General features: G+C 43.9%; 2 protein-coding genes across 2 annotated transcripts; one reads left to right on the plus strand and one right to left on the minus strand.

Moving 5' to 3' along the window:
* Positions 1–2,224: 2,224 nt before the first annotated feature.
* On the minus strand, positions 2,225–8,782 carry MRPL43 (mitochondrial ribosomal protein L43). Its single transcript, XM_060241783.1, has 3 exons — positions 8,305–8,782; positions 3,402–3,508; positions 2,225–2,476 (listed from the first exon to the last, which is right to left on the minus strand). Exons 1-3 carry the CDS (start codon positions 8,433–8,435, stop codon positions 2,247–2,249), a joined length of 468 nt encoding a protein of 155 aa, XP_060097766.1. The 5' UTR covers positions 8,436–8,782; the 3' UTR covers positions 2,225–2,246.
* A 24-nt stretch (positions 8,783–8,806) lies between these two features.
* On the plus strand, positions 8,807–16,612 carry TWNK (twinkle mtDNA helicase). Its single transcript, XM_060241782.1, has 5 exons — positions 8,807–10,501; positions 11,339–11,579; positions 12,143–12,250; positions 13,741–13,882; positions 14,704–16,612. The coding sequence occupies exons 1-5, from the start codon at positions 9,304–9,306 to the stop codon at positions 15,010–15,012; spliced, it is 1,998 nt and encodes a 665-aa protein (XP_060097765.1). The 5' UTR covers positions 8,807–9,303; the 3' UTR covers positions 15,013–16,612.
* The last annotated feature ends 11,161 nt before the right edge of the window (positions 16,613–27,773 follow it).

Consider the following 27,773-nt stretch of genomic DNA (forward strand, 5'->3'; position numbering starts at 1 on the left):
CTAGGAAGCTACAGTTAGGAGCACATTGTCCAATATACCTTCATTACTAGAAGGATTCTGAAACTGGGATACTTTAATGTGTAATTATCAAAACATGCAACACAAAATTTCCCTAACAGCAGTCGCCAGCACTCACAGCAAAGCAAGTCAGCCACATATGGCATGGGATGAAATACAGGCCTGTGGAAGTTCCCCTTGCATACACTTCAACTGAGAATAGTTACAACAATAACCAGGAATACATCTTGAGTTTGGGACAAGCAGTATGTGACAGAGTGGTTTCTCTTCAAACATTTGACAAATGCTTATACCCAGGAGACACAAGCTGTATCTACTAGAGCAATACAACAGTGGAAATTCAGAAATTCTGTACATTGCTAGGGGAAAAAAATTATCTGTAGTTCAGATTAAGTCTGTACTTATTTATTTATATTTTGATTTATATCCCGCCCTTCCCACCGAAGTGGCTTAATCTGTACCACCATTTGCCAAGTCTGAACAGATGGGAGTATGACTAGTACAAGCACCACAAAACTCAGAGAATTGGCTTCTACAACGTTTCTATTCTGCCCAGCTAGTTAATAAGTTTTGGGCTGTGCTAGGGAGCTATATCTAATCTTTGGCATTAGACTTTAGAGGAAGGGCCATAACTCAGTAGCGATGTATATGCTTTGCATGTAGAAAGTTTCAGGATCAATCCTGTTAAAAATATCTCAAGTACAAAGGACTGGTACAGACCTCTGCCTGGTGCACAAAATTACCATACCAAGTAGGAATAAACAGTATTGGTCCAGATGAACCAGTGACCTGAACCAGTATAAGGTACCTTCACATATTTATTTTCTCAACTGTTCAGCAGTACTTGATACCAAAGAAAATTCCATTTCATACAATCATTTCTGCCAACAATCTGCCAGTTGCTGATACATGTGGAACAACCTCTTTCGTAGGAGCCAGATAGAAATTTACTGGTGCCAATTTGCTGTATGCACTTTTTTCTTTCCTGCCAATATTGCTAATTGATTTAGATTGCCTGCTGCTTTCCATTAAGATATGGCAGAAACTCAGAGATGAAAAGGTTGCCTTATCTTGTATCAGAGTGTGGTGGAGATATGAAGTGGTGTGTATACCAATAACAAAATGTATTAGAAATTTTTCGTTTGATTTCTCCTTATCTGAACAAAGTTAGGGGAAGTGTGCATGTAATCATTTGTCCAACCCCAAGTGGTCCCAGCGAAAGTGTATTTTGGTGCTAAAGCATGTCTGATGTACAGAAAACACACCTGGGTTGCCTATATTATAGGTACCCTGGCACTAGGCCTGGAAAAGACTTGACCATAAAGAGCTTGATTTGGGAACTCCACGCAGCCTGACAGGACCTTGCCCATTCTAGCTGTAGGATTCCTTGCTTCTACATGTGCTATGAGGCTTGATATTGTCCCCAGATGTGTGCCTGTCTGAGAGATGGCCATGTTCTAGTGGCAGATGGGACCCTCCTATACTGTATGTCCTTTCTACTACTCTACGGTAACTGAAAAAGCTTCTCAGCACAGCAGCACATGGCCATCTCTTGGTTCTCCCATCAGGCTTTTTAGTTGAATAGATGCTACCTCCAAAGGTGGTAGAACAACCTTGGAGAAAGGCCAAAAGCAAGGTATTCTTAGTCCCTCTTGTCCTCTGCAGGAAGTGTAGATAACCTGCTTTTCATAAAGATTTACATTACTAGTTTTCTACTGATTTTCCATATGCATAACTATCACGACAGCAGCAGGAAAGCTCTTTGATGTGCCTCACACATGGCACCATTCCATTTGCTTCCAATTCCAATAAAGTATGCACTCACTAAGAGATGGGAAATAGTCACCTTCATTATAAAGCACAGATGGACTATCAGTCTGTCATATCCACTGACATTTGGAGAAGGAATCAGCTCCATCTTGATAAAGAAGGCATTGCTTGTAATTAGGTCGGTCTGTGTCTTATCTGATCACTACCACCACCAGGAATCAGGGCTGTCACATTCATGTTGAGATAGTGCTTCAAAGATAAAGTAAACTCAATTTATCCATTCAGTGATCATTTCCTTCAGGAAGGAGACCTTATCCTCACTGCAGAGGGGAAAGCACCTTGAGATTAAAGGGATTTGGTGCAAACATCTGGACTTCCCTTGGCCCAAGACAACTTTCCACTTACAAAACAGAAAAACAATTTTAAAGACACCACATTCATTTCATATCAGTACAGATTTATTTTTGTGGGGATGAAAGACACTGCTGACCAGTTTCTTGCACATTGAGCACACTGGGCTTGTTTGTGAAAGGATGCCACTGGCCTTGGATACTAGGGCTATCTGTATGAAAAGGCTTTCGAATACGTATAATCTCTAGGCCAGACTGATTAGCCAACGTCTGGATGATCTCTGCAACCTCATCTGCTGTCTTGCTGGTTAAGGGTTTCTCTTCCACAGCCCCATTCACTGGAAAAACAGAAGATAATATACTGTATGAAACCCAAACCTTACTCTCATTCCATCTAGTGAAGAACAAGTTCTCTAGGCACTTTTATATCATCCCTTCCTCAAGTTTTCAGATGCTGTGAAAGTCAAAAGAAAACTCCCGTCTTTGACCCTTACTCCTTAATCCTACAAATTAAGGCCTACTTTACATCTGCCTGATGTGATTCTTCCAGCAAACAATGCATTTGCTGCTACTGCTTTTAGAGAAGGAAGGAACCCATTGAAAACACATCTGCCTACTAAATTATTACAAATATATTTCACAAGTATTAATGGTACTTACTGATAACATGTCTCCTAATAATCAGGACTGCCTCTCCTGGTATACTCCGCCAAAGAGCACTGTGCTCTAAAGATAAGAACTTACTGGTGGTTCCTGGCCTGAGAAATCCAGCTGTCCTTGACCAGGGCCAGGGCATTTTCCATAGTGGCTCCAATCTGGTGAAACTCTGCTAAGCAACATCCATGCCCTGTGGGACTTATTGCAGTTCTGCAGGGCCTGTAAGGCAGAGATGTTCCACCAGGCGCTTGGATGAGGGCAGCAACAGTTTCCATCTTTTTGGCACTCCCATTTTTCTGGCCTCCCCCTCTCCCCATGGGGCAGCAGCACAGGCAAAAGCTTAGTGCCATCTACCTAGGCCAACTGCTGTATTTTACTGTATTCAAATTGTGAATTTTTCTTATGATTTTTAAAATTGTTGTACACCACTCTGAGCTCTGTTGTTTTTTAAACACTACCACCACCAGGAATCAGGGCTGTCACATTCATGTTGAGATAGTGCTTCAAAGATAAACCAAACTCAATTTATCCATTCAGTGACCATTTCAAGGGAGGGCAGTCTTAAAATCCATTTCCATAAAAAACCAATATTTTCCCCATACTCACAATATTCAGCCACTACTGTTGGAACTCTGCTCTTCTTTGGACACACATATAACACAATCCCAGGGTTTTGCCTGGCAAAGTCCACCACCTTTTCTTCAATATACTCTCTAGAATAAAATAAAAAGCACCATATGAACGTTAAAAAACAAATTATACTGAAGATTGAGTCAAAGCTGACCAAGTTAACAAGTATTAAAGCAATAGGCACCTTTCCAGAATTTGTTTTTAACATAACCTAAGAAAAACCCCACTGAATCAGCTCAGTGGTCGATATAGTCCGTATCTTGTTTTACACATGAGCTGATCAGGAGACTGGGAAGCCCACAAGCTTGAAGATAACCAGCATTCAATTTCTTTCATGCAACTGGCATTCAGGTATATATTGCATTTGAAGCCAAAGGTTCCACTTCGCAATCTTGGCTAATTGCTATGGATAGGCCTTTCATCTATGAGTTTTCTAATCTTCTTTAAAGCAGCCTAAACCTGTAGCCTCATCACATTGTAGCAAGGGACTGCATAAGGTATACAGAGCGTGGTGTGTGTGTGTGTGGGGGGGGGGAACCTTTTTGCCTGGGTGATTGACAAGTTCTGCTACTGTAAGCAGACAAAAAGGTATCTGTGTCCACTTTCTCCACATTGTGCATAAAGATTATCAACCTCTATCATATCCCCCTCCCTTATACTCCTTTTTCTAATCTAAAACATCCCAGGTCCTTAACCATTCTTTGTGGGCATAGTGCTCTAACCTCTTAAGCATTTTGTTTGCCTGTTTTTTTGGCATCTTTTTTTGCCCCACAATTCCTTTTTACAGATGAGGCAAATAGACTAATGCATTGTTCCAAATATGGCTTTGTTATTAATGGTGGAACTACAATAATGCTCCCCTTATTTTAAATCATACTTAACAATCCTAGAATGGAATGTATCCTTTTCACTATTGTCACAAACTGAGTTGACATCTTCACTGAGCTCCCCAAGAGCTCATTCCTTCTTGGTCACTGCCAGCCCAAACACTATGGGTGAATAAATGAAGATACTTTTGCCCAAATGTTCAACTGACAATTAACTATTTGCTATTCTTTTGCTGATTCATCAAGTCGTGATTTTTTTGGAATGCTTTACAATTTTCACCATCCTGAATAATCTGATGTTATCTATATACCTGGCAATGTCATTTTGTGAATAAGTTAAACAGCACCAGTATAAACACAAGTGGTTTTTTCTTCCATGCCAAGAACTGTTTATTCTTATTACTGGTTTGTCATCTCTTAACCAGTTATCAATCTAGCAAAAGGCCTTCCTTTTTACCAAAAGATTGCTAAATCTACTCAGGAGCCTTTTGTGAGACACTCTGAAAAATCCAAGAATATCAGATATTGCATTTGTAGTATTCATTTTTGGCACACAGCCAAGACATCTTTTCTTAAGGCATAGTTTCTCCTGCAGAGACATGTGCTGCATGTCCATAATACGTCAACTGCAATATTTTGCCTAGGCAAAAAGGTGACTCTTTCTCCAGAAGTCAACTGCTCCCTTGAAGTACCACTTCAGTGCAGAAAATGTCATATTTTTCTTTGAGGCTTTATAAATGAGTTCACAAATTATGAAGTTTACAATTGTCTTTGTAATTGCTCCTTTGAAGCGCTTGTGGAGTGCACTTGTAATGCAATATTTTTAGAAAGCAGCAGAAAAACTGTTATTCTCTCAGCCCAATTAGTATCATACTATATTGTTCTTGAATGGGGAATGAAGAACATTGCATATCATAAAGTAAATGAGACATAGATTCACCCACTTGAATAAGGGTTTGCTGTCACACTAGCATTATTACTGGACCATACACTGAACATGAGTCAGCAGGCAAATTCAATTTTTGGCTGTATCAACAGAAGTGTAGTGGTCAGATCATGTGAAGTGATGGTATTGTTTACTCTGCATTGGTTAGACCTCACCTAGAGTACTGTGTTCAGTTTTGGGCACCACAGTCTAAGAAGGATATAGACAAGCTGGAATGAGTCCAGAGGAGAGCAACAAAGATGGTGAAGGGTTTGGAGACCAAGTCCTATGAGGAAAGATTGAAGGAGCTGGGTATGTTTAGCATGGAGAGGAGATGACTGAGAGGTGATATGATCACCATCTTCAAGTACCTGAAGGGCTGTCATATAGAGGATGGTGCAGAATTGTTTTCTGTTGCCCCAAAAGGTCAGATCAGAACCAACAGATTGAAAGTAAATCAAAAGAGTTTCTGGCTAAACATAGGAAGAACTTCCTTACATTTATATCAGTTACTCAGTGGAACAGGCTTCCTCAGAAGGTGGTGGGCTCTCCTTTCTTGGAGATTTTTAAACAGATGCTAGATGGCCATCTGACAACAATGTTGATTCTGTGATAGGCAGATAATGATAGGGAGGGCAGGAAGGCTTGCATCAGTGCTTAGTTCTTGTGGCCCTTTTGACACTTTGGGGGTCAGTCAGAATTTTTTCTCCAGGCCAGATTGGCAAGGGATCCTGGAGGTTTTTGCCATTTTCTAGGCATGGGTCACTGGGGATGTATGTGTGGGGGGTGGTATTTGTGAATTTCCTGAGCTGTGCAGGGGGTTGGACTATATGACCCTAGAAGTCCCTTCCAACTCTATGATTTAATAGCATGAAAATGTTTTGCAGCTACAAATGCAATGTAAACACAAAGTTCTTCACCACTGTGAGAATGGCTTTTCAACTGTAGGGGTGCCACCAAACTGCATTCCAGCTACATTAAGGGTGGATAAAATCATTGGTTTTTATTATCTATTTTATTAAATAGTTTACATCCCTTGTTTGAACTTAATTTCTTAAATAACTGGTTCCATGATTTAAAATCATTTTCAAATTTCATTCAAATAACAAATTTTAATTATATCAAATCACTTATTTAAATAATCCACCCTGTTCACACAACTGCATCCCAAGCCACTATGCTTTCATTCCTGTTCTAAATTTAACAATCCTAGAATCATACTTAACAATTCTAAATTATCCCTTACAAAATCATTGCAATATTATGATGGGAACACAATTCACCCATACCTAATAAATTATCAAATAAGCCCAAATCACAGGAAAACAAATAATTAGATTATATTGTGCCAGAAGCGGTATACAGAAGTACTGAGATAATTCTTTAAACATAAGTTAACCACATGGCTCTGGATAGGCACATGAGTAATTCATACTATGGAAAACACAAAAAAATCAGAATCACTAGCTGGCAATCCACCTTGCTCTTCAGTACAAATTTGTGCTTTCATTCACAATAGGAGGCAAGATTTCCACTCAAACACCACTCATCATCTTCCACAAAATAAATCCCAGGTTCACATAACTATTGTGTTATATATTCCTTCCATAGGACAAACACAATTTTGTATGTTACTCAAACAAAAAAAATCTAACAAGAAAACATACATAACATCACTAAACGATACTGCTAAGCTAAATTGGACTCTTCTTCCAGCAAGAGGCTCCTTGTACTGGAGGAAGGTTGCACATTTAGCACAGTAGGCAGCATACAGAACATTATTCTTATTGGACCCATAACACAACTGAGGTTCCTACAGACTACATCTAAACCACGTCTGCAGTGTAGCTCATTTGCTGTTAAGAAACCTTAATAGATTTGAAGATGCAGCATTAACAAAACGTGTTCTAGTCAAGGTTTTAACAACTCATTGCACAATCATTTTTCATGGGAACTTCAGAGACTCAGTCTCTCAAATCTGTAATTCAGTGCATCCCTTGACCTTAGACATGGTCACAATATTGTTTTCTATCACATCAAACAAGTTCACACTCAAAGTGGGTCTGTGGCTCAGTGTTAGTGCCTTTGAGCCGCCCTGAGCCGCCTCGATGGGGAGGGCGGGATATAAATCGAATGAAATGAAATGAAATGAAATTTGATTTGCCACAAAGACCCCAGGTTCACTCTCCAAGGTCCAGGTAGTAGGTAATATGAACCCCACTCCGAGTCCTTAGACAGCTGCGACTAGTCAGACTAGACAATGCTGACCCAACAGACTGATGGCCTAACTCACTGTAAAGGAGATCTACGTATGAGGTTACCTAGAAGCTGAGCATAGGAGGGCACACAAAACTACTACAAAACACTGTTTTCAAGTCAGAAAAAGAAGTGCACTTAGAAGCTGAAACCAGATTGTAAGAGCTAGAATACAAATGAAAAATGGCCAGTCTCATCTTGCATGTGAGACATTCTCATGATGGCTATAAGGCCAACTTCTGAGTAAAGATGCATTAGGCAGCACCTACTAGATGACAGGCCAGAAACCAAAAAGGAGAAAAGTAAATCAATGCAAGGGAGTAAATGTCAGCTCACAATATGGACCAACACTAAATAAAGTTCAGTGCAAAATCAAATACAGGAATAAAGGCAAGTAGAGTTAATGATTACAATAATCACAAAACCAAATTATTAAGGATTAGGGAAATAGGGAGTATGGAAAGAAGCGGGGGGAGAGATCAGACTGGCTGTGGGAGGCTGAAATAAGGCAGGACTTCAACGTGGCAGGTTCCACTGGAGTTATGGCTTACCCTTAGAATCCTCTTCCCAGCACCAGGGTTCAGTTTAGCAAAACATAACTAACAAAAGAAAGTGGCTGAGCATATCCAGGGCACACTCCCTGCAAAAGCATTTATGTACAACTTTTGCAGAAAACTCAAGATGGCGCACTTGGATGAAATGAAATAACTACCCTCTAAATACACAACCACCTTGAGAGACAGACTCGTCCAGACGAGAACGGCCGCCCAAAGAACACCCGGTGAGCCTCAAGCCCTGCCCCCCACAACCCCGGAGATGGGCACCCGCTTCCCCCGAGCGCCAACCTCCTCTGAAGCCCAGTTCTGCCCACCTAACGCCCCGCGCACTCGGCGCATCCCGGCTGAGGGTCAAGGTGAGCCGCTGGAGCTGGCACACGTAGCGGCCCATTCCGTTCCGCAAGACGCTAGTCAAGAAACGGCTCGGCGGCCCGGAACTCGTCATGGCAGATCAACTGCAGGGCAACAGGACCACAGAGGATTTTTCTTCTTTTGGCAGTCACAATGCCGGAAGTAGAACCCCTACAGGAAGTCAGGCGTATAGCGACGGCTTTGTTCTCATAGAGATAACAAAAGATGAGGTCTCAAAACCGGAAATTCTGTTAAAAAGAGGCCGCCGCTATTGGCTACAAATCTGTATTGCAGAGAGAGATGCCGCTCTAGGTCTCTGTAAAGAAGCCCCTATTAAGCTTTACATGAGAATTTAGGTGAGAAAACCCATTTAATTTTAGACCAGAAATGCAACTGCTTAACATCATTTCGTCCCACCTACTTATCTACTCCAGAAGTGACGTTTCACTGTTGTGGTTCCGGGGTCAAGTCAACGGCGCGCTCTCCGTGGCTGCACGTGGGGCGATTGTGCAGGCACTGAAAAGGGCTCGTGGGCGGAGTTGGCCAAGTGTTGGACGGTGGAGGCAGAGCCACGGCGGATGCTCCTTGCTGAGTGGCTTATTGTCCTGGAAGATGGCCTTGGGAAGGGTGATCCTAGGGAGGTGACCCTGCTTATTAAGAGCAGTTCGTGCGGGAAGACCTGTGTTGCGAACGGAAAAGAGGCGAGACGCTATGTCCGCCAGGTCCCTGTCCTTGTGACTACCGTGTTCGGGTGGCGGGGTGTCTGAGGACGAGCATCGGAGCTTGCCGCTCAGCTTGGGGAGAGCTTTCTATAGGGGGAAATGTCTAGGAACGTAGAATGGGGCATCGCCAGTGTTGTGGGTGGGAGGTGTTCATTAGAGCCTTTCAATATGCCAAGATGGTGGGCTTGGCCTGCATAGGATACGCATAGCATACAGCTTTCTGCCACTTGTGTAGAGAAAATGTGGTTCCCCTTGCACTTCTCACGCATCTTTTCTAACTGTTGTGGCAGACGGATCCTGGCAAACAGCCATACTTGCAGACATTACAAGAAAGAGGTGCTTCCATCCCCAGAGGAACCAGTCCCACCTGTGTCAGTCACAGAGATACGACAGTACTTGAGGGCACAGGACATTCCTTTTCATGATGGCTATAGTTGTCTTCACACGCCCAGCATTTTTGTGGAGGAGAAGCAACAGGTTCGACATAGCTACAGTCTGTTTATTGACAAAACCACAGGCCGCTTTGTCTGCACTGCCACACTGGTTGAGGGTAACTGGCAAGACTTTCAGGCCAGTATTGAGTTGAAACATAATAGTGTGGCTCCCAGTGAACTACTAAAGACAGATGGGCAAAAGGACCAAGCTGGTGAGGATGCCCGGCATATTTGGGAGAGAGCTTTGCCTCTCTGGGAACTGCTGGATAAGCAGGAGACGCAGGAGGCCAAGGCTTTGTTTGGTATTTCTAATGTGTCTGATACCACCCTTAAGCGTTTTGGGGTGCGTTATCTGCGGACAGCTCAGGCCTTGGTCTTCCCATGGTTTAGCCCCCAGGGCACCAGCCTAAAGGGCTTAAAGCTTTTGGGAGTTGAGCACCAAGGAGAGTCAGTACGTTATGTAGAGAACACTCTACCCCGTCCAGGCGTCTATTACAATCTCTTTGGACTGCCCCTGATCAGCCGGCGAGATTCTGAAGTGGTCCTTACTGGACAGGAACTGGATGTCTTGGTGCTACACCAGGTGACTGGGCTACCAGCTCTGGCCTTGCCTCGAGGGATTTCCTGCCTCCCCCCTGCTCTTCTTCCCTACTTAGAACAGTTTAAAAGGATTACACTGTGGCTGGGAGAGGATCTCCGTGCTTGGGAGGCTGCCAAGCTGTTTGCCCGCAAACTGAATCCTAAGCGGTGTTCTGTGGTGCAACCTAGTGACCAGCAACTCCGTCCCTTAGAAGCTTTCACCCGTGGCTTAAACCTCACCAAGATTTTGCGTGCTGCCCTCCCTGCTGGCCACAAGTCCATAATTTCATTTCGTGAGCTTCGTGAAGAGGTATTTGGAGAGTTGGCCAATGTGGAGCAGGTGGCTGGGATCAAATGGGCTCGTTTTCCAGAAATGAACAAACTCCTGAAGGGTCACCGAAAAGGGGAGCTCACAGTCTTCACAGGTGATTAAATGTGTTATGCTTCTCCTCTGCCTTGCAGTTTGTAATTGTTCATTTTCTCAGTGCTGTTGGACTTTTGGTATTTCAGGCCATAACCTATTGGAAAGTCAGTCTTCTGTATGGCTTCTGCAATGTGTTATGCTCAAATTATGCTGTCAGTAATATCTATAAGGCTTCTACAACTAATGATTTATTGAGCCATCAATTAGAGATTACTGAATAAACTTTCAGTAACACAAATGCTTTGAATGTCTTGTCACTGTTGCCAGTCTAACAATGCAATCCTCTGCAGAATTATGCAAATCTAAGCCCATTGAAGTCAGTGCCTTTAGATTGGTGTAACTGCACAGGGTTGCAAGGTAAGTCTTGTTGTGTTCTTGAGCAGCTACCTCAGAATGTTGTCTCTTCTGAATTCACAGCTGTTTGTCTACACGAATAAGACCATGGAATTAAGGTTAGCCCTAAATTTCACGCTGTTGATTCTGATATCAGGTTTCTTTGTATCACTCCTTGCTGCAAATTTTGAATATCATTTGGCCTATAACTATGATTGTTTTATTGTTCTAACAGAGTTGGGGGCCTTTTATTCATTGTATGTTTTATTGACCAGTAATTTTTAAATTTTAAATTACCTAATAGAATGGTTTAAGAACACATGTGTGCATTCTCAGCAAGGCATGCACACACACCTTCCACACCCAGACATGTAGTCTCTCTGACAACACATTCACAAAACACCCTGTGGAAAAAGGTGCCTGTCCGTCCATATAGAAACTCATTATTAAACCAGTTCTCATATTTTCTACACCTGTTAATTTTGTTCTTTTCTCCATGGTATAGGTCCAACCGGTAGTGGGAAGACAACTTTCGTCAGTGAATATGCCCTGGATCTCTGTATGCAGGGGGTGAATACCTTGTGGGGCAGCTTTGAGATCAACAATGTGCGCTTGGCCAAGATCATGCTTACCCAGTTTGCCATGGGACAGTTGGAGGAGCAGCTGGAAAACTATGATGAGTGGGCAGACAAATTTGAGGATCTTCCTCTCTACTTCATGACTTTCCATGGGCATCAGAATATTAAGTAAAGGCATCTTACTTCTTGCATACACTGTTAAACTTCCTGCTGCTGAGCTGGAAGATATGGTGCGGTGTCTTAATTGACTGTATTTACTTGGGAAGAAATCACTGGGGAGGACTCTTTAGATCAGGGTGTAAGTCTCCTGGGGAGGAAAGGCTGTTCATAAGAGTTGGAGGTAATACAGAAGAGATTTTTGCCCTTCTAGTCTCAGAAATCCAAAGGAAGTGTGATCAGGTTCATGTTCTGCCTCCATCTGCATCAGTACAGTAATGGAGAAGCCACAAGATTGCTCATTCTACCTCTCGCAGCTTTAAAAACTGATAAATATCCTTTAGCCTGAATGAGTAACTGAAATTGGCACAGTTCTCCTTGAACCTTGGCTTTGGTGCAGGATGGGGATTGCAGGGTGATATAGTTGTATTCCTAAGCTTTGTGTTTATCTAGGCAGCTCCTTTTCCTATCCTTGCCAGGAGGTACAGGATTATAAAACATAATATGTTAATGAGGAAGCTTGCTTCTGTGAAAGAGAGGGCCTACCACTGAAGTAATTATTTTCTCCCTTGCAGGACAGTTACAGACACCATGCGGCATGCTGTGTATATGTATGACATTAGCCATGTGGTTATTGACACTCTCCAGTTCATGATGGGTCAGGAGCAGCTGACTGTGGACAGGTAACCCTTCGTGGTCCCCCCAATACATTCCTTCTCTGTTACGTTTTGTTTAGTCTATCAGTTTCCTTATAACAGTGCCCAGCATAGCTTAGCTATCCTACTTTATTTATAAGCCAGGCTACATCCTTTTCCAAAGCATGCGTACTTAGGGCCACTGAAGTAAACAATGCTACTGATTGTTTAACTTTGATGTGGAGCAGGTCATAGACTCACATGCTTCCTCTCTTCTGGAGTACAAGTTGCCACGTCAATTACGATTAAGCATTATATTGGCAGTGGCATTGTGTTGGATCCAGTGTGTGTTCTGTGCAAGGACCCCTGAGCTTCCTGGCTTTCCCGTCCTCACAGTAGCCATCTCCAATCTTATTCCTGAGATTTTGGAATCCATGTGGAGTAATAGCTATGTGTGGTGGCACTCCAGTAAGGAGAGGAAGAGAGTGAAATCTCTTTTTCCTGTTCTGTCATTGAATTTCCACTTATGGATAAGGCAGGAAGGAACCATTTCACTCCCTTCTCACTACAGCTCCGAAATATGTGTGTGTATTACTTCATGTGGGTCTCACAGTCTTGGGAATTTTTTTCCCCTGGGGTCAAAGGTGGCCACTGGAGGGTGGGAAGGCAGGGGAGACTGGTGACTGTTAGTACTTTTGGATGATAGGTCACAGGATCTACCCCCATTAACTGTGGCTAAGACTACCCAACTGTACCATTGTTTAGCCAAAATTCAAATTCTGCTTAAGTTCCTGTTAATAATGTTGATATAACATTTAACCATGGTTGAGGTGAGTGGTGAAATTCCATGCTCTAAAAATGTTCAACTATGATTGTACTAATCTTAGGTAACCCTGATGTCAGTAATAATATATAAAGATTTAAAAGGAAAGTGTACCTCATGCTTAGGCTGGTAATTAGACTTCCATTTTGTATAAGAGCCTTTGAAGACTTTTGGAGAAGGGGACATCTTTTTCTTGTTTTCTGGCTCTACTGTGCCCCCACTAACCCTCCTCCTGCCTCCCTCAGCTTTGGTTTGCCTCTCTCCCCATTTCCTGCTGCTGACCTACTCATCATTCTGTTCATCACCTTTTTTGGCACCGTTTTGAATTGCCTTAACATCCCAAAATGCCACCTGGACAGGGTATTGCTTTGTGCTGGTTTTGATGTTAAATTTAAAACATTTATTTAATCCTTCAGTTAGGATGATGGGGGTTTCTTAACCTGAGATTTTTTTTGCAAATCTGGGAGTTTCTTTGGATTTTCAGAAGCCTGGACTGGCCCGCATTAGGCACATTTGCCTACCCACATGATATTATGGATTTGCACCTGTTGCTCTCAGCATTTTTCATCCAATCCCATTAACATTCTTCCTTCAGTAAAGTGAGCATGTCAAATACTGCACCTTCTCTTTTTAACTTTCCTGCTAAGGTATCCAAAACAACTGTTTCCTCAGGACTGAACCAAAGTGCGTTTATTCCACCATATTGCTATTCCAGGCTTGCTGTCCAAGACTACATTGTGGGCGCCTTCCGGAAGTTTGCCACAGACAACAGTTGCCATGTGACTCTGGTAATTCACCCTCGGAAGGAAGATGAGGAGAGGGAGTTGCAGACTTCCTCAATTTTTGGGTCTGCAAAGGTGAGTGCTTATTGCTTGCAGTTTATGATGAGGTGAATAGGCCTTTGTTCTTGGAGAGCTCTACTGGCAGCTTGTTGGAACCTGTTGGCCTTTTTTATTTGTAAGAAACAGAGTTCATTACATTACCAACTCGCTGTGACCTTTTGAAGCTACCAGTTCCCAGCCTGATTCCCTCTAGCAGTTTGTTAACTCATCAAGCTGGAGTACACTAGAAGACTTCAGTTATTTATGTGTATTTACATCATTTATACCACAAGTTTTTCCCCAGAGGAACACAGAAAAGCCTGCATTGTTCTCCTAGCTTCTGGTTTTATCTTCAACAATGCTGTGGGATAGCTTAGGACCACAGCAGAAGGGTGAAGGAGAAAAAGATTACCTGCACATGCTTTAGCCAACATCTGTATATGGAAGTGGGACTTCAGTCTCCGATTGCCATGTATTTATTTCTCACCTACTGAAATCAATAGGAATACAAGGTTTTCATCCGTGGCTGGCTTGGATTAGTCTTGTTTTTAAAAGTCGTCCTTGTTTTGATCATATTCGATTACCAGCTTCCTAGTTTTAGCTTGTTTGTGGCTGGAAGAGCCAGTTAATGAGTTGAGGAAATTGCCATGTTTGTTTTGGGGTAGATCTGAGGGACTGTGCAAGAAACCATTAAAAGGATAGCCAGAAAAAGTGTAGAGGATCACCAGGCAAGGCCCAGTAGCTAGCACATGCAATAACATTTTGTTCACACTGCATGCATGTTAAATTTGCTTTTTAGCAGCAGTTCTAGCTCCTCATGTTATACAAGGTGGTTCTCTCTCCTTTCTGTATCTCAGGCCAGCCAGGAAGCTGATAATGTGCTGATTCTGCAGGACAGGAAGCTGGTGACAGGCCCAGGCAAGCGCTACTTACAGGTGTCAAAGAACCGCTTTGATGGGGATGTGGGAATCTTTCCTCTGGAATTCAACAAAACATCCCTCACTTTCTCTACCCCCATCAAAGGCAAAGCCAAGCTGAAGAAGGTTAAAGATGACAATAATGTGTCCCCTAAGAAAGCTCCAGTAGGTTCTGGTGGGGCTCCAAAGAAGCAGCGGGTGCAGCCACCCAGCACAGAGACTTCCTCTGATGGATCTGTCAAACCTTGAGGAAGAGGAGCAGAGTATTGAGCAGAAAGAGATGGAAGCCAGCAATATCACTGCCTCTCCCCTGATCACAGCAATAATCTGACTTCATCAAAGTCAGCTTTGGCTGGTTTTTGTGGTACTTTTGCCAGCTGGTTTTTGTTGATGGTGTTTTTTTTTTTAAATCAAGTGTTAATCTGCATGAGAAATCTATGGTCAGATGAAGGAATAGTTAATTTACCTCTGTTATCAAGCAATAATCTGGAGCTGAGACTTGAGCCCATTCTCCATTCCTTCCAAGGCAAGATTGGGGACAGGCAGGCACACACCTTAGAAAAGTTCTTGCAGGATGGTAGGTGGGTGTGAGGAAAGACTTGCCTCTTCAGCTTAGGCTGGGCCTGGCTGCTGCTTCATTTTTCATTATTAAACTGGAAAACATTACCAGGAGGAGCAATTATATCTGCATGTTGTGGGATTCTTTACCTTATCTGCAAACAGAATAAGGTTCACAAGCTGATATAATTATATATCCTAGATGTCAGTTTAGTCTTTGTTAGTCATACCTGTTTCATAGCACCATGGGTAAAGTTAGGACAGGAGCTCAGAGAAAGTTATAAATAGGGTACTAGAGGAGTCAGCAGACCTTAGTCTTAAATAAGCTAAGGATCTGGTAGTTGTAGAGGTGAAAGTGGAACTGACCAGTCAGATTGAATCATTAGCACTACAGAGATCTCCTGTAGATTGCTGGCTCGGAGCTTTACTGGTCTAGCCTAGTGTGAATTCTAGTGAGGTCTGATTAAAAAGCAAGCCATGCTGCTTGTGGATCCAAAGGGGCTTTTGAAAAATTGCCAGCAAGAGAAATAATGCAGATTTATAGTGCAAAAGCCAGTAAGGGTTTTTTCAAACTTAAGTAAAAATTGTGGATCAATTTCCCTAAGGCCTTTCCCCAAATATTATAACCAATGCAACTTGAGAAAGTCTTGAATCAGACCAGTTCCTGTTTTGAGGAAAATGGTGTTGATAAAAGAAGAAGCAAATCTGAGATTTTGGTGAATTTGTACAAGGAAGAAAATTGTAGTTTTTGAAAACTGACATTAACAATGAAATGGGCAAGTTGTAAGGCTCCAAAGTGCATTGCTGCAGCCTGTTCCATTTTAATGAGATGGAGAATTCTTCTGGGGTGCAATTTAAAGCCAATATTGACTGTAATTTTATGTGACCTTCTACTGGAAGTAGAAACTTTCATCATTAATGGTATTTGGAATAACTTATTTGGTGTGCAGAAATTATGGTAACTTGATGCTGTATTGAATGCCTGTTTTGTTTAATTTAAAAGTCCCCTGTTTGTACATCATATGCAAGTATTTCTTATATTGTCCACAAGAGGTCAGTCTGCGTTAGGTTTCCATTTGCCTAAATTTGAAATGAAAGGTTCACTTGACATTGTTTCCTCTGATTTCCATGCTTATCCACAGTGCCTTCATGGCCTGCTGAGCATCTGAATGTTACTCTGAACTTGAAATTCACAAAAACTGGAGACTGCAGTGCCTAGTTCATTAGAATATAAGCAACGATTAGTAGGGATGCCCACAACCCTGTATTTGCACTAAAATCACCTGGTGAGTATGTGTGATCTTGCCTCAGTGACCTTCCACGTTTTCAGAGGTTTGAGCATTTTGTAGTGGGGTGTATCGGCAGTGTCCTCTGCAGCAGGGACAATGGCACTGTTCAATTACTGTTGTCAAAACAACAGGGGGAGATGGACTTCGCAACCCTGGAAGCATCAATAATGGATTTCCAAAGCTTGACAGACAGCACTGGTCACCAATAAGAGAGCTGTCATTCTGTTCTATGGGAGCAGAATGATACATGCCCCCAACTTACATGCAGCTGTTGTTTTCTGTCTGCAGCAGGTGCTGCATGTTAGTTAGGCAGAGAGGGAAGGAAGTAATTCCTCCTGTGAACAGTGGGGTTGGGGGTGTTTGGTGCTTTCTCAGGGCTCTGTGGCACCTGTCCTCAAGCTAAGCAGAGGGGTTTAGCTTCACTGGTTCCTCAGCTGAGCGCCTCCGCCCCCCATTGGGCTTTGTTGTGACTACTAGCTCTGGCTGGCTGGGTTTGTGTGTGGTGGAGTGGATTCAGGGTTCTGAGCTGCCTGTTGCTCTGCTCAAACTGAGCAGAGGGGCTTAGAAGAAGAAGAAATTGGATGTATACCCCACCCTTTACTTGAAGTCTCAGAGCAGTTTACAATCTCCTTTCTCTTCCCCTCCCACAGCAGACTTCCTGTGAGGTAGGTGGGACTGAGAGAGCTCTGACAGAAACTGCTCTTGAGAGGAACAGCTCTGAGACGATTATGACTTATCCAAGGTCATACTAGCAGGTGCAGGTTGCCAGGCCCATAACTAGTGGGAGGGCACGTGGTGCTCTGCCCTTTTTAATTTTGCAGCAGTGGACGCACCTTTCAGGCAACTATTTGTCATCCTTTGCTTTCCATGGGCACCTGCAAAGGGTACACCCAAGTCTGTTGCTTCCAAAACAAAGAGCACCCAGCAGGAGGAAGGAGAGGCCCACTTTCTCTTGGCAGGGAGAAGGGGGTGGGGAGCAGGAGTCCCCTTCAGGCAAGGCTGCTCACACTGAGGGTGCTGTGGGTGGAAGTGGAACCTCCAGGCAGCCACCCTCTAGGAGGTCATTCCCACAGAGATGCTGGCACTGCCAGCGCTGTGGGGGGAGGACCCAGGATGCACTCACTTGCCTCATTGGTGAAATGGTTGCTACGGATGGCCAACATTTGTCCATACCGGAGGATGTAGTCTTTTGTTAGCTACGGCGTGACATTGCTCCATGGTATTCTATCTCCTCACAGAGTCTTGCCCTCCATGCACCACTTTACAGTGGAAATGGTCAAGGCTGAGCTCTCCAGAGCACAAGGGCAGACCGTGAACTTCAAGGCAGACCTTTGGAGGAGCCATCCGCATGGCTACCTCTCCCTCACCACCCACTGGTTGCAACTGGAGGACCTCACGATCCAAACTGCCAGGGCAAGACCAGGGCCCCAGGAAGACAGGATGGTCCTGCTGCCAGGCTACAAAGTGGTTCTGCCCCATGCATGGGATGGATACAGATTACATGACGAAGCACATTGCCATCACAATCCAAGCTAGCCTGAAGGGAATGGGTGGGTGTGGGCAGTATTGTCTGACTGCATAATCATGGATGCCAGCACCAACGTGCTGTTGGTAGTTACTGCTGTGTGCCTCAAGGGCATTGTCTGCCTGGTGCAAACACTGCACCAGGTGGTGAGGGATGCTCTCAGGCTGCGGAGCAGTGTCAAGCCCACCTGGGATGCTGCCACACTCAAAATGTATTCCTTGTTGGAGACCTGTTGGTGCCTGGCTGCCCAATTCTCAACAGCATCAAGTCTGGCTGCTGGTTGCATGAGAGGCAGATGGAGAGGGGAGCCTGGACACCAGGTCATACAGGACATGCTTATCTACTGGACTCTGTCTAGGCAATGATTGTGCATTTGGTGGAGCAGTACATAATCTTCTCCATGACCATCCTGCATGGGGAATAGCTCCAGTGATTGGTTGACACTCTCCCAAATCGAACATGTCCTGAAGTCATTCCGGGACACCACCAACACAACCATATGGCCAGCCTGGAGCAAGCCATCCCCCTGATCTGAGGGCTGGACCAGGTGCTGGCCTCCACACTGGAGCTTGGGGCAGCAGCTGTTCTCGTGAGGGTCAGGGCCTTGGCAGAGAGATTGTGGGTGTGCATGGCCACCTGATTGCATCCTCTCTGCAAGGAGGGGAAGTGCAAAATGGCCTGCGTTTGTAACTCTGCATAAAGGGCACCATTGCTCTCCATAACACAGAGCTCCTGCTATGGAAGCAGGACCTCTGCAAAGAAGTGCAGAGTCTGCAGGCAAACCATTGTGGGGGGAGAGGCTGGGGGAGAGGAGGAGCAGCAGCCCAGCACCTCAGCCCCCAAGAACCCAACCAGGGCTGATCACCATTACTGGTCCTCAGTGGTGAACTGGGAAGTCAGCAACATGGACACCAGGTGTGCCCTCATGGTGGATTCAGAAAAACCCAAGTATCTCCCTTGTATAATGAAAAAAATGTACTAATATCTCCAGCACATAAATAATATGCAAAACAATTACTTGTGAGAAAAATTCAAAATGTAACACACACTATTGCTAAAATAAGTGGAAAAGAAGGCTAGCTTGGATTTTGATGGACTGAAGGCCTGGTCTATGATTGCTCCTAATAGAACAATTACTGATAATAGTAATGCCCCTGTTGTAATAGACAGCAACATCGAGACCACTTAACCAGTGGCCTTTGACTTTTGGACTTAAGGTTTCTGCCATCTAACTTGAGTCTTCAATTGTGTTGGATAGTTAAGTGAGCTTTCTTGATTTTTGCTGTATGATTTTAGAGCATTCTGTTGCCAATAGAATAACTTTTTATTTTGACAGAAATTAAAACTTTGTAATATTTTAATACAATTAAGAAAAGGTTTGGTACTTGTGTACGACAGCCCTGGGAGACCCAAGGGTTCCAGCTTTGGACTTGTTGACAATTTTAATAATCTTAAGCTAACTTTTATTAATTTTAATAATGCTGATAAGTTTAATAAGCTAATAACTTTTCCCCATGGTGCAACAATTCATTTAATTCCTCAACAATCTGGGGGCTCAGGAGTCATTCATGGGTAGGGGCTGTTAGGGCTGTCAAGCTTCTGCTAGGGACGGGGGATCCCCCGGTTTGGGGGGCCCCAACCTCCCAGCACGGAGCAGGCCACCAGGGGGATCCCCACCCCCAAAGAGCCCCAACATCTTGTGACATGCCCTGCATGATGACATCACCTGGAAGTGATGTCATCATGCTGGGCATGTCACGCCGGGGAAGTTCTAGGATTTGCAGTAAAACTCTCCACAGTGACGGAGGGTCTTGGCAACCCTAGACTCAATGGAGGTCAAAAGCAGATTCTGCTACAAACATTCCCATGTGTTCTGTCTCAGGGAGGGACCTGGGCAACATCTTTTATTAATGTTGCTGCTGGCGATATTGGGACAAGATGAAAAGGACTTGGCCACTGCATGATGGGAACTGGAAGCAAGTTTTGGAATAAGGGCCTTTGACTGGCTGAGAGCTCAAATGTTCAGCTGGATCTAAGTCTGAGTTTCTGCTGTATCCTGGGCTGGTTCCTGTGAGTGGATAACCCAGTCCCCTGATTTCAATTAGCCTGAAACTCTGTGGCAAGAGAGATGGGAGTCCAGACCTCATGTTGCAGCCTTACCCAAATGCCCTCACGTTACTCAAACACCCACCAAACTCCAGACACTTTTCAGAACTGTCTGATCTGTGATTTTAGTTGGAACGGAGTTTTGAGCCCAGAGTTGAAACTCTTCATTGGAAGCTGAATTGTTGTGCCTGGCAGCTATTTCCATTGCTGTTGCTATTGAAGCATGTTTCAATCAGCAGTTTCTATCTTCCCAAGAATTCTAGGCACTGTGGCCAAAGTATGTCTTTGCATTTTCATACATCTCAGGGACACAGCTAAGGCAATTGTTGTTTGCATCAGGTAACATAGTCTAACCCTGTTTTCAACTGAAACCTCTGGGGAAACAAATTTGGGCATGAAGGATCCTCTGCTGGCCACAGAAAAGAGACTTCTTGGATGTCTCAATGGGAATATCTCCAGAAACTCAAGGTTTGTTTTCAACAAGGCATTGTTGAAACACCAAAACACCATTGTCTTAGCTACTATCACTTTGATCTGCAAACTGTTAAACAGGAGTACTTGGATTAAAGCCACTTAAATACCTTTGATTCCAAGAAATTAAATTAATTGTTCCTGCTAACTTGCTTGTTAATTAAGATGTTTATTTCACTGACAATAGAAGTACTGTAAATTTGGAGCTTTAAAATTCTTACCCACCCATGAGATGAACATTTTAAATCCCAGGATTAATTTCTGAAATAGCAAGCACATAACAGAAACGGAATGGAAAGTTGAGGGCATGTCGTAAGACATGTGCTGCTGTTACATAGCTAAGATTCTCTATATAATTTTGAGTACTTAAATCTATGCATTTTTACCCATCCTTTCTCCAAGGATTTCATGGTAGAATGTGTGGTTTCCTCCATTTTATCCTAACAAATCCCTGTGAGGTAGGTAAACTTCATGGCAAGTTAGGGAGCTGAACCCAGGTCTCCTAGATCCTAGTCTGATAGTCTAACCCCTACACCACACTGGATGTACATTGCCATTTCCCCTCATTGCTTTGAGATTCTGATTATTTTCTTGCACATTTTATGGTTTTGAATTTGGAAAATAATTGTTCAAATACAGGCAGAATTATCTTTTCACATTTTGGCTCTTGAGCCTAAATCTTAAAGTAGTTCCTCCTTCCCTCATATGGAGCACCGTGTGGAGATTCCAGACTTGGTAGCAACTTTTTCCTAGCCATACTGAGCGACTAAAGCTTGCCATACCTTAAGAGCATTTCACTTCACTTGCTTATTCATACAGCATTAGCAGCCATCTTGGCTTGCTGGCATCTGGGTTCTCTGCTTCTCCTTCATGTTTCCAGTGAGCCCCATCCATCAATTCATATTAGACTGCTTGCTTCTTCTACAGTTGTCCTTTCTGTCATGGCTGAGTTCCCTTGCCTGTCCTTTTCTTGTTTTCTATAAGGTTAGACCTCTCATCTCAACTCAGGAGCACATGAATAAAAATGGTGCAGGGAAGAGAGCGTCTCCTGTCAGCTGTTATGTAAAAAAAGCCTTCACCCTAGTCAACTGCAGCATTTAGCAGCTGGCTGGATTTGTCTATTGGCAAAGCTGCCTTTGAATATGCAGCTTCAGAGCTAGCATTACTATGAATACAATCTTAGCTGGAGTTTTATTACTAGCAAGGAGCAAACTTGGTTCATTAGGCTTCTGACCACTGAAAAAAAAATCCCTTTATAGTATTTTAACCCTCTACTGTTCAGGGTTTTTTCTTGCCGAAGATGGAGGATGGTTCTATCTCATAGTGGTTGGTGATAGCAGTGAAGGCTCTAACTTCCAGAGAAGCTTGAAGAGGAAAGTTCCCATGATGTTCTAGGATGTTTCATTGTGGTGTTGAACAGAAAGCTATTGTTCTATGTGCATCTGGTTAAGAGAGCAATTGATATTACTCACAGATTGGACTTTCCCAATCACAGGGTTTGTACTACTCATTCATATAGGTTGATAACTGATAGTTGCCTGTGTGGCAACAATTATACAGTGGAGATTACAGCCTTGGCTTGAACCTTGACCATGTGGCAGATTTAGGGTTGCCAAGTCCAATTAAAGAAAAATCTTGGGACTTTGGGGATGGAGCCAGGAGACTTTGGGGGTGGAGCCAGGAGACATTGGGGGTGGAGCCAAGAACAAGGATGTGACAAGCATAATTGAACTCCAAGGGAGTTCTTGCCATCACATTTAAAGAGACAGCACACCTTTTAAAATGCCTTTCTTCCATAGGAAATAATTAAGGATAGGGGCACCATATTTTGGGGCTCATAGAATTGGACCCTCTGGTCCAATCGTTTTGAAACTTGGGGGGTATTTTGGGGAGAGGCACTAGATGCTATACTAAAAATTTGGTGCCTCTACCTCAAAAAATAGCCCCCCCCAGAGCCCCCAATACCCACGGATCAATTTCCTATTATTCCCTATGGGAATCGTTCTCCATAGGGAATAATAGAGTGCCTAGTAGACATTTCCCCCCCCCCACGCTTTCTAAAGGGGGGGAGGGCCTCCAAACTAGTGAATCCCCTGCCCCCTCCCTCTCACACACACACACTTACCAGATCTTCCTCCGGACAACTCTACTTCCTGTGAAAACGAAAGCAAAGAAAGGGAGGGGCCGTTCTCAGAAGCCCTTTCTGCTTCCTGCCCAGCCTTAAAGGGGCAGACATTTTGCAAACGGCTCAGGAGCTCTACAACATGAAGCCTAAAGGTATGTTCTCCCCCCCCCCTCCACCCCCACCCCCCGCTTCCAGAGTTTTGAAAAGCGGGAGATGAGGCTGCGAACCCAGAAGTCTCCCGCCAGAGTGGGAGGTTTGGGAAGCCTAGGCAGATTTCAGATTGGTCAACTTTTTCCATTTTGGGCAAACGTTTCTACAAAAGCTGATATATTTTAGTTCATGACACAGTACTACAAGAGACATAATTTGATGAATTTTTCTAAACTACATACTTAGTAATTAAAATTAGTTCTTGCAAGAGCAGAGCATTTTATATTTTGCAAAATTACTCAACTTTTCTTCCAAGTTTATAGTGGTACCAATTTTGCAATAGACCAAATGTGTGTCAGCTATCATTAGCACTTTGAGCAGAAATGAGCAGAACAAGAATATATAAAAGCTACTTAAGTCAGAAGTTGGTTCAACCAAATTCAGTTGGGCTGTTCCCATAGCAAAGAGGTGTTCAGCTGCAGCCTTATAAAGAAATTGGCATCATGTACCTGATTTGTGAAAAACAAGGACAAGTGTTTCCTTTAAATTAAAGAGTATTGGAATCTCAATGGATCTTAGCTACATTTACTCTGAAGTAAACCCTATTGATTTCAAGGAGATACACTTCCAAGAAAATCAACATGAAAATCAGTGGGACTAAGTATGGTTAAGCCAGGACTCTTGCACTGTTTTTTGTTAAAGTCTGTTTATGCATTTGCAAGTTTTAAAGGTCTCTGTGGGGAGCAATGCTCAAGGCATAATCAGTGCAGGCCTACAGAGTCCAAGAAGCTCAGGTTACTCCTTCAGCTAAATTTTGACTTGTAATACACAAAATATTTCAAAAGATCATGACTAGGCCCTCCCTTGCAAAGTTAAACCTGTTTTCCTTTTATTTTTATTAATCTATGGCTGGCCACATAACGAAAGGTAGAATGGTAAGGTGGTCACTTAATTAACTTTAGTCATCACAGGGTTACCAACCTCAAGATGGGGCTTGGAGTTCTCATGCATTAACAACTGATCTCCAGACTACACAGATCAGGTCCCCTAGAGGAAAGGATGGCTTCAAAAGCAGATCTAGCGCTAGGGTTTCTGGCACCCTTAGGCTGAGGCCTGTCCCCTGCCCCCCCGTTCCTTCTCTTGCACACAAAGTGCACGCGGTCCAATGATGTCACCGGAAGTGATGTCATCTGACCGTGCACTTCATGCGAATGCTCAGCCTGGCCCTTCCCTGCTTCAAAGGGAGCTGACCAGCTCCCTTTGAAACAGGGGTGGGGTGGGCTGGGCTGAGCGCTCACAGGAAGCATCATCAGATGCCAGTGGGCACAGGGAGACAGAGGCCAGCGTTTGCAGAGGAATGGAGGCTGGTGGTCGCAGGGACATGGAGGGCACGGGGAGGTGGCGGGGCACGGGATGGCTGCAGGGCACAGGGAGATGGAGGCCAGCAGACATGGGGAGGCGGAGACCAGTGGGATGCAGGGAGATGGAGGACAGCGGGCACAGGGAGAGGGGACGCCAAGTGGCGCTTGAGGCGGTCGCCTACTTGACCTACTCTCACACGCCAGCCCTGTTCAGAAGGCAGATTGCAAGTAGTGTTACTAGCTTCCTGCTGGCTGTGGGAGACCTTCCACCCTCTGCTCTCCATGTATGTGTCTACTCAGCTGGATGGTGGGAGGGAATTCCTGGACAAAATGGTGTGTGATCCGTGTCCCTGGCATGATGAAATAGTTTCTGGTGGAATCCAAAAATAAAGTTTCTGGGTAAAGCTCTATAGTATATGCTCAAAATTCTATGGTTAAATCATAGAGTTTGGGCCAAATGCCAGAGTGCCAACCCTGGTATGAAGACATCATTTCTGGGTTGCACTGATTGTTCCCCCCACCCCCAAAAACCCTGTCCCTGTGTTCCCCATCTCCCACTGCTTACCAGGCCATGCCTGGTAATCCTAATTCTATGGCATCACATCTTGGGTTGAATGGCTGGCAACCAGCAGGAGCCTGCTAGGTAGGGATACCCAGCACTGCATGTACCATGACATCACTTCTGGGAAATCCTGGGACTGCTGTCATGTTACTCTAGGAATCACAGACTTTTTAAAAAAAATCTGATCACGTCCTTCTTGAACTCCCTCCCCTACGCAAATTCAAACCTCCTTAGATGCCTCCCCCAAATCTCCAGGGATCTCCCAAGATGGAGTTGGTAACCCTGAGGCCACAAGTCATTTGTTTACTCTTCTGTAATAGTCATTGGCAGAACTAGTTTGGACTACAAGGCTCTTTTCAGTGTTAAAGCCCTTTGCTAAATTGATTTCCATTCAGAAATGGACTTTTAGATTCTGGGCAAGATGTACACTTCCTCTGTTTTGGCACAGGAGAAATATCTATTTGCCTCTCACCCTGAGAAATTCTTTGAGAGTTAAAGTGGGGAAAGAAAGAGACTGGGGAAAGTCAGCAGCTGCCTCTTGGCCCAGTTGTCCAAGCCGCAGACATCGGGACCTTTCTCACAGAAAACTGGCAGCTGTGTAAGTAGCCGTTCATCTCCAGGCAGGCGGAAGATGAGGGAGGGAGGCTTAGGAACAAGATCATGTTTCCAACAGCTGGGTCTAGCTTTCTCCTTTCTACCTCTTCCCTTCTCATCCTTAATCCCCACACCACAGTCTCTCTGTCTCTCACACACCCTCCTTTCTTGAATTGCTGACTGAAAGGTTTTATAGGGAAGGATAGATTTAAAGGAAAGCTTGTTGCTCTTCCTTTACGTGATAGAGAAGCCTCTTCGGCTAAACACAAGCATAATCAGGATGTGGAAGGCAACTGTGTGAATGAGAGAGAGGCTGTTCTGGGCAAGGAGCATTGCCAGCAAAGTCAATCTGCCAAGTATGAAAAAAGGGCAGCAACAAAGAGGCAGCTGATGCATCAGTTTCCCCCCTTTTCTTCTAGCACATGTGGCTGGATATGTTACCACCAAAGGATGTAGCACCCAGCCCAAGCCACCAAGTTTCAATAATCCTTCCAGCTTTTTCCTGTCTTTTGTTGTACCTGCTTTCCTCAATGATAGTGAAAGCAAGACATTACATTATAATTTGCCCCTTGAAACACCAAACACTGGGAAGCAGGTGTTCAAGGGAGCAGGCGAGCAGGCAAGGGCTCTATTTAAAATACCGGCCTGTGGGTGGCAATGATGTAGTGGAGACTGCGGCACTGGTGTATGGACAAGTGTTAGACCTGTCAGCCTTTTTTCACTTGGAGAGTTTTCCTTTGTTGCTTCTTATGCTTCAGACTTTCTTGCAGCATGCCTACAGTGTGCCATCCCTCTCTTTTCCTTCAGATCTTCCTCAACAGTCATCTTTTCTGTGAAGTCCTTTGTTAGCCCCTCCCCCCATAGTCTGTATAGTCAAAGTGATTCCCAGTAGTAATATATGGCTGTGAGAGTTGGACCATAAGGAAGGCTGAGCACAGAAGAATAGATGCTTTTGAGCTGTGGTGCTGGAGAAGAATCTTGAGAGACCCTTGGATTGCAATAAAATCAAATCAGTCCTAAGGGAAATCAACCCTGACTGTTCCCTGGAAGGTCAGGTGCTGAATCTGAAGCTCAAATACTTTGGCCACCAAATGAGAAGGGAGCACTCACTGGAGAAGATCCTGATGCTGGGAAAGACAGAAGGCAAAAGAAGAAGCGGACGGTAAAAGATGAGATGGCTGGACAGCATTACTGATGTAACTAACATGAAATTGAGCAGCGTTCGGAAGATGGTGAAAGACAGGAGGGCCTGGCGTGACTTTGTCCATGGGATTGCAAAGAGTCGGACTTGACTGTGCGACTGAACAACAACTCCCCATAATCATCTCTATCATGCTTCCTGTATCAACTTGCCTTTTTACTTGCATCTCCTGTGGCATTTTTGCACCGTAATCCAAAACAGATTTATATCCTTTAAAATCAATTGAAGTAAATTGGTTTATAATGGTAGTAATGCTGTTTAGGATTACACTGTTATACTGTTCTCCTGCCTAAATTGCTAGTTTTTATGATGCCCTCCCCCTTTGTTCCCTATCAATTTGGCTGCAGCTCTTTCTCTGATGTGATGTTGTTCTGATCTGGAAACCAGGGCAGCTATTTATGTGGTACATTTGAGCTGATTTGCTACTCTGTGGCACTTGTATCTGTCATATAAGCATTGTGCAACACAAGCACATCTTGACTTACATCTTCTCAGTCTGCATTCTCACCAGGCACTGGAAACCAGTTTACAATGTAAAATGAAAAATATGTTTTCGAACTATGGGGCAGGTTTCCTTGGAGGTCACAAAACATTGGTTGAGGGAATGTTGCAAGTACTGACTTTGGATCACTCCATTTCAAGGGTGTGCTCTCCCCTTCCCTCAGGCTGGGTCTCACTTTACATTTTTCATTTTTAAGGACAAACTATATATGGTTGTCATCTTTAGTAAATAATAGGTCACAAGGATTTAAATGACTGCTTTTCTTGACACTTTCCCTGAATGGAGAGAAGTTTGTGGGGTAGCCTTTTCATGGGTTGGTTCTCTTTGGAGGAGAGATGACAGCCTTACAATAGTTTTGTAGTTTTTGCTTTATTTACAAAAGCAGAATAAAAGTAGAGTGCAGGTGGAGGCAAACAGGCCCTACTGATCCCCCAGAGAGAGAGAGTGCATTTGAGGTGCTTCAGTCACCAATAGAATCTGACCATCTACCTCTACCCTTTTCTCTTTTAGAATCAAATCTGCTCTTATAGACATCTAACTGTCCTCTCCTATCATCTGGGAGAAGA

Source organism: Heteronotia binoei, chromosome 6, assembly GCF_032191835.1.
Source record: "Heteronotia binoei isolate CCM8104 ecotype False Entrance Well chromosome 6, APGP_CSIRO_Hbin_v1, whole genome shotgun sequence".
Lineage (NCBI taxonomy): Eukaryota > Metazoa > Chordata > Lepidosauria > Squamata > Gekkonidae > Heteronotia > Heteronotia binoei.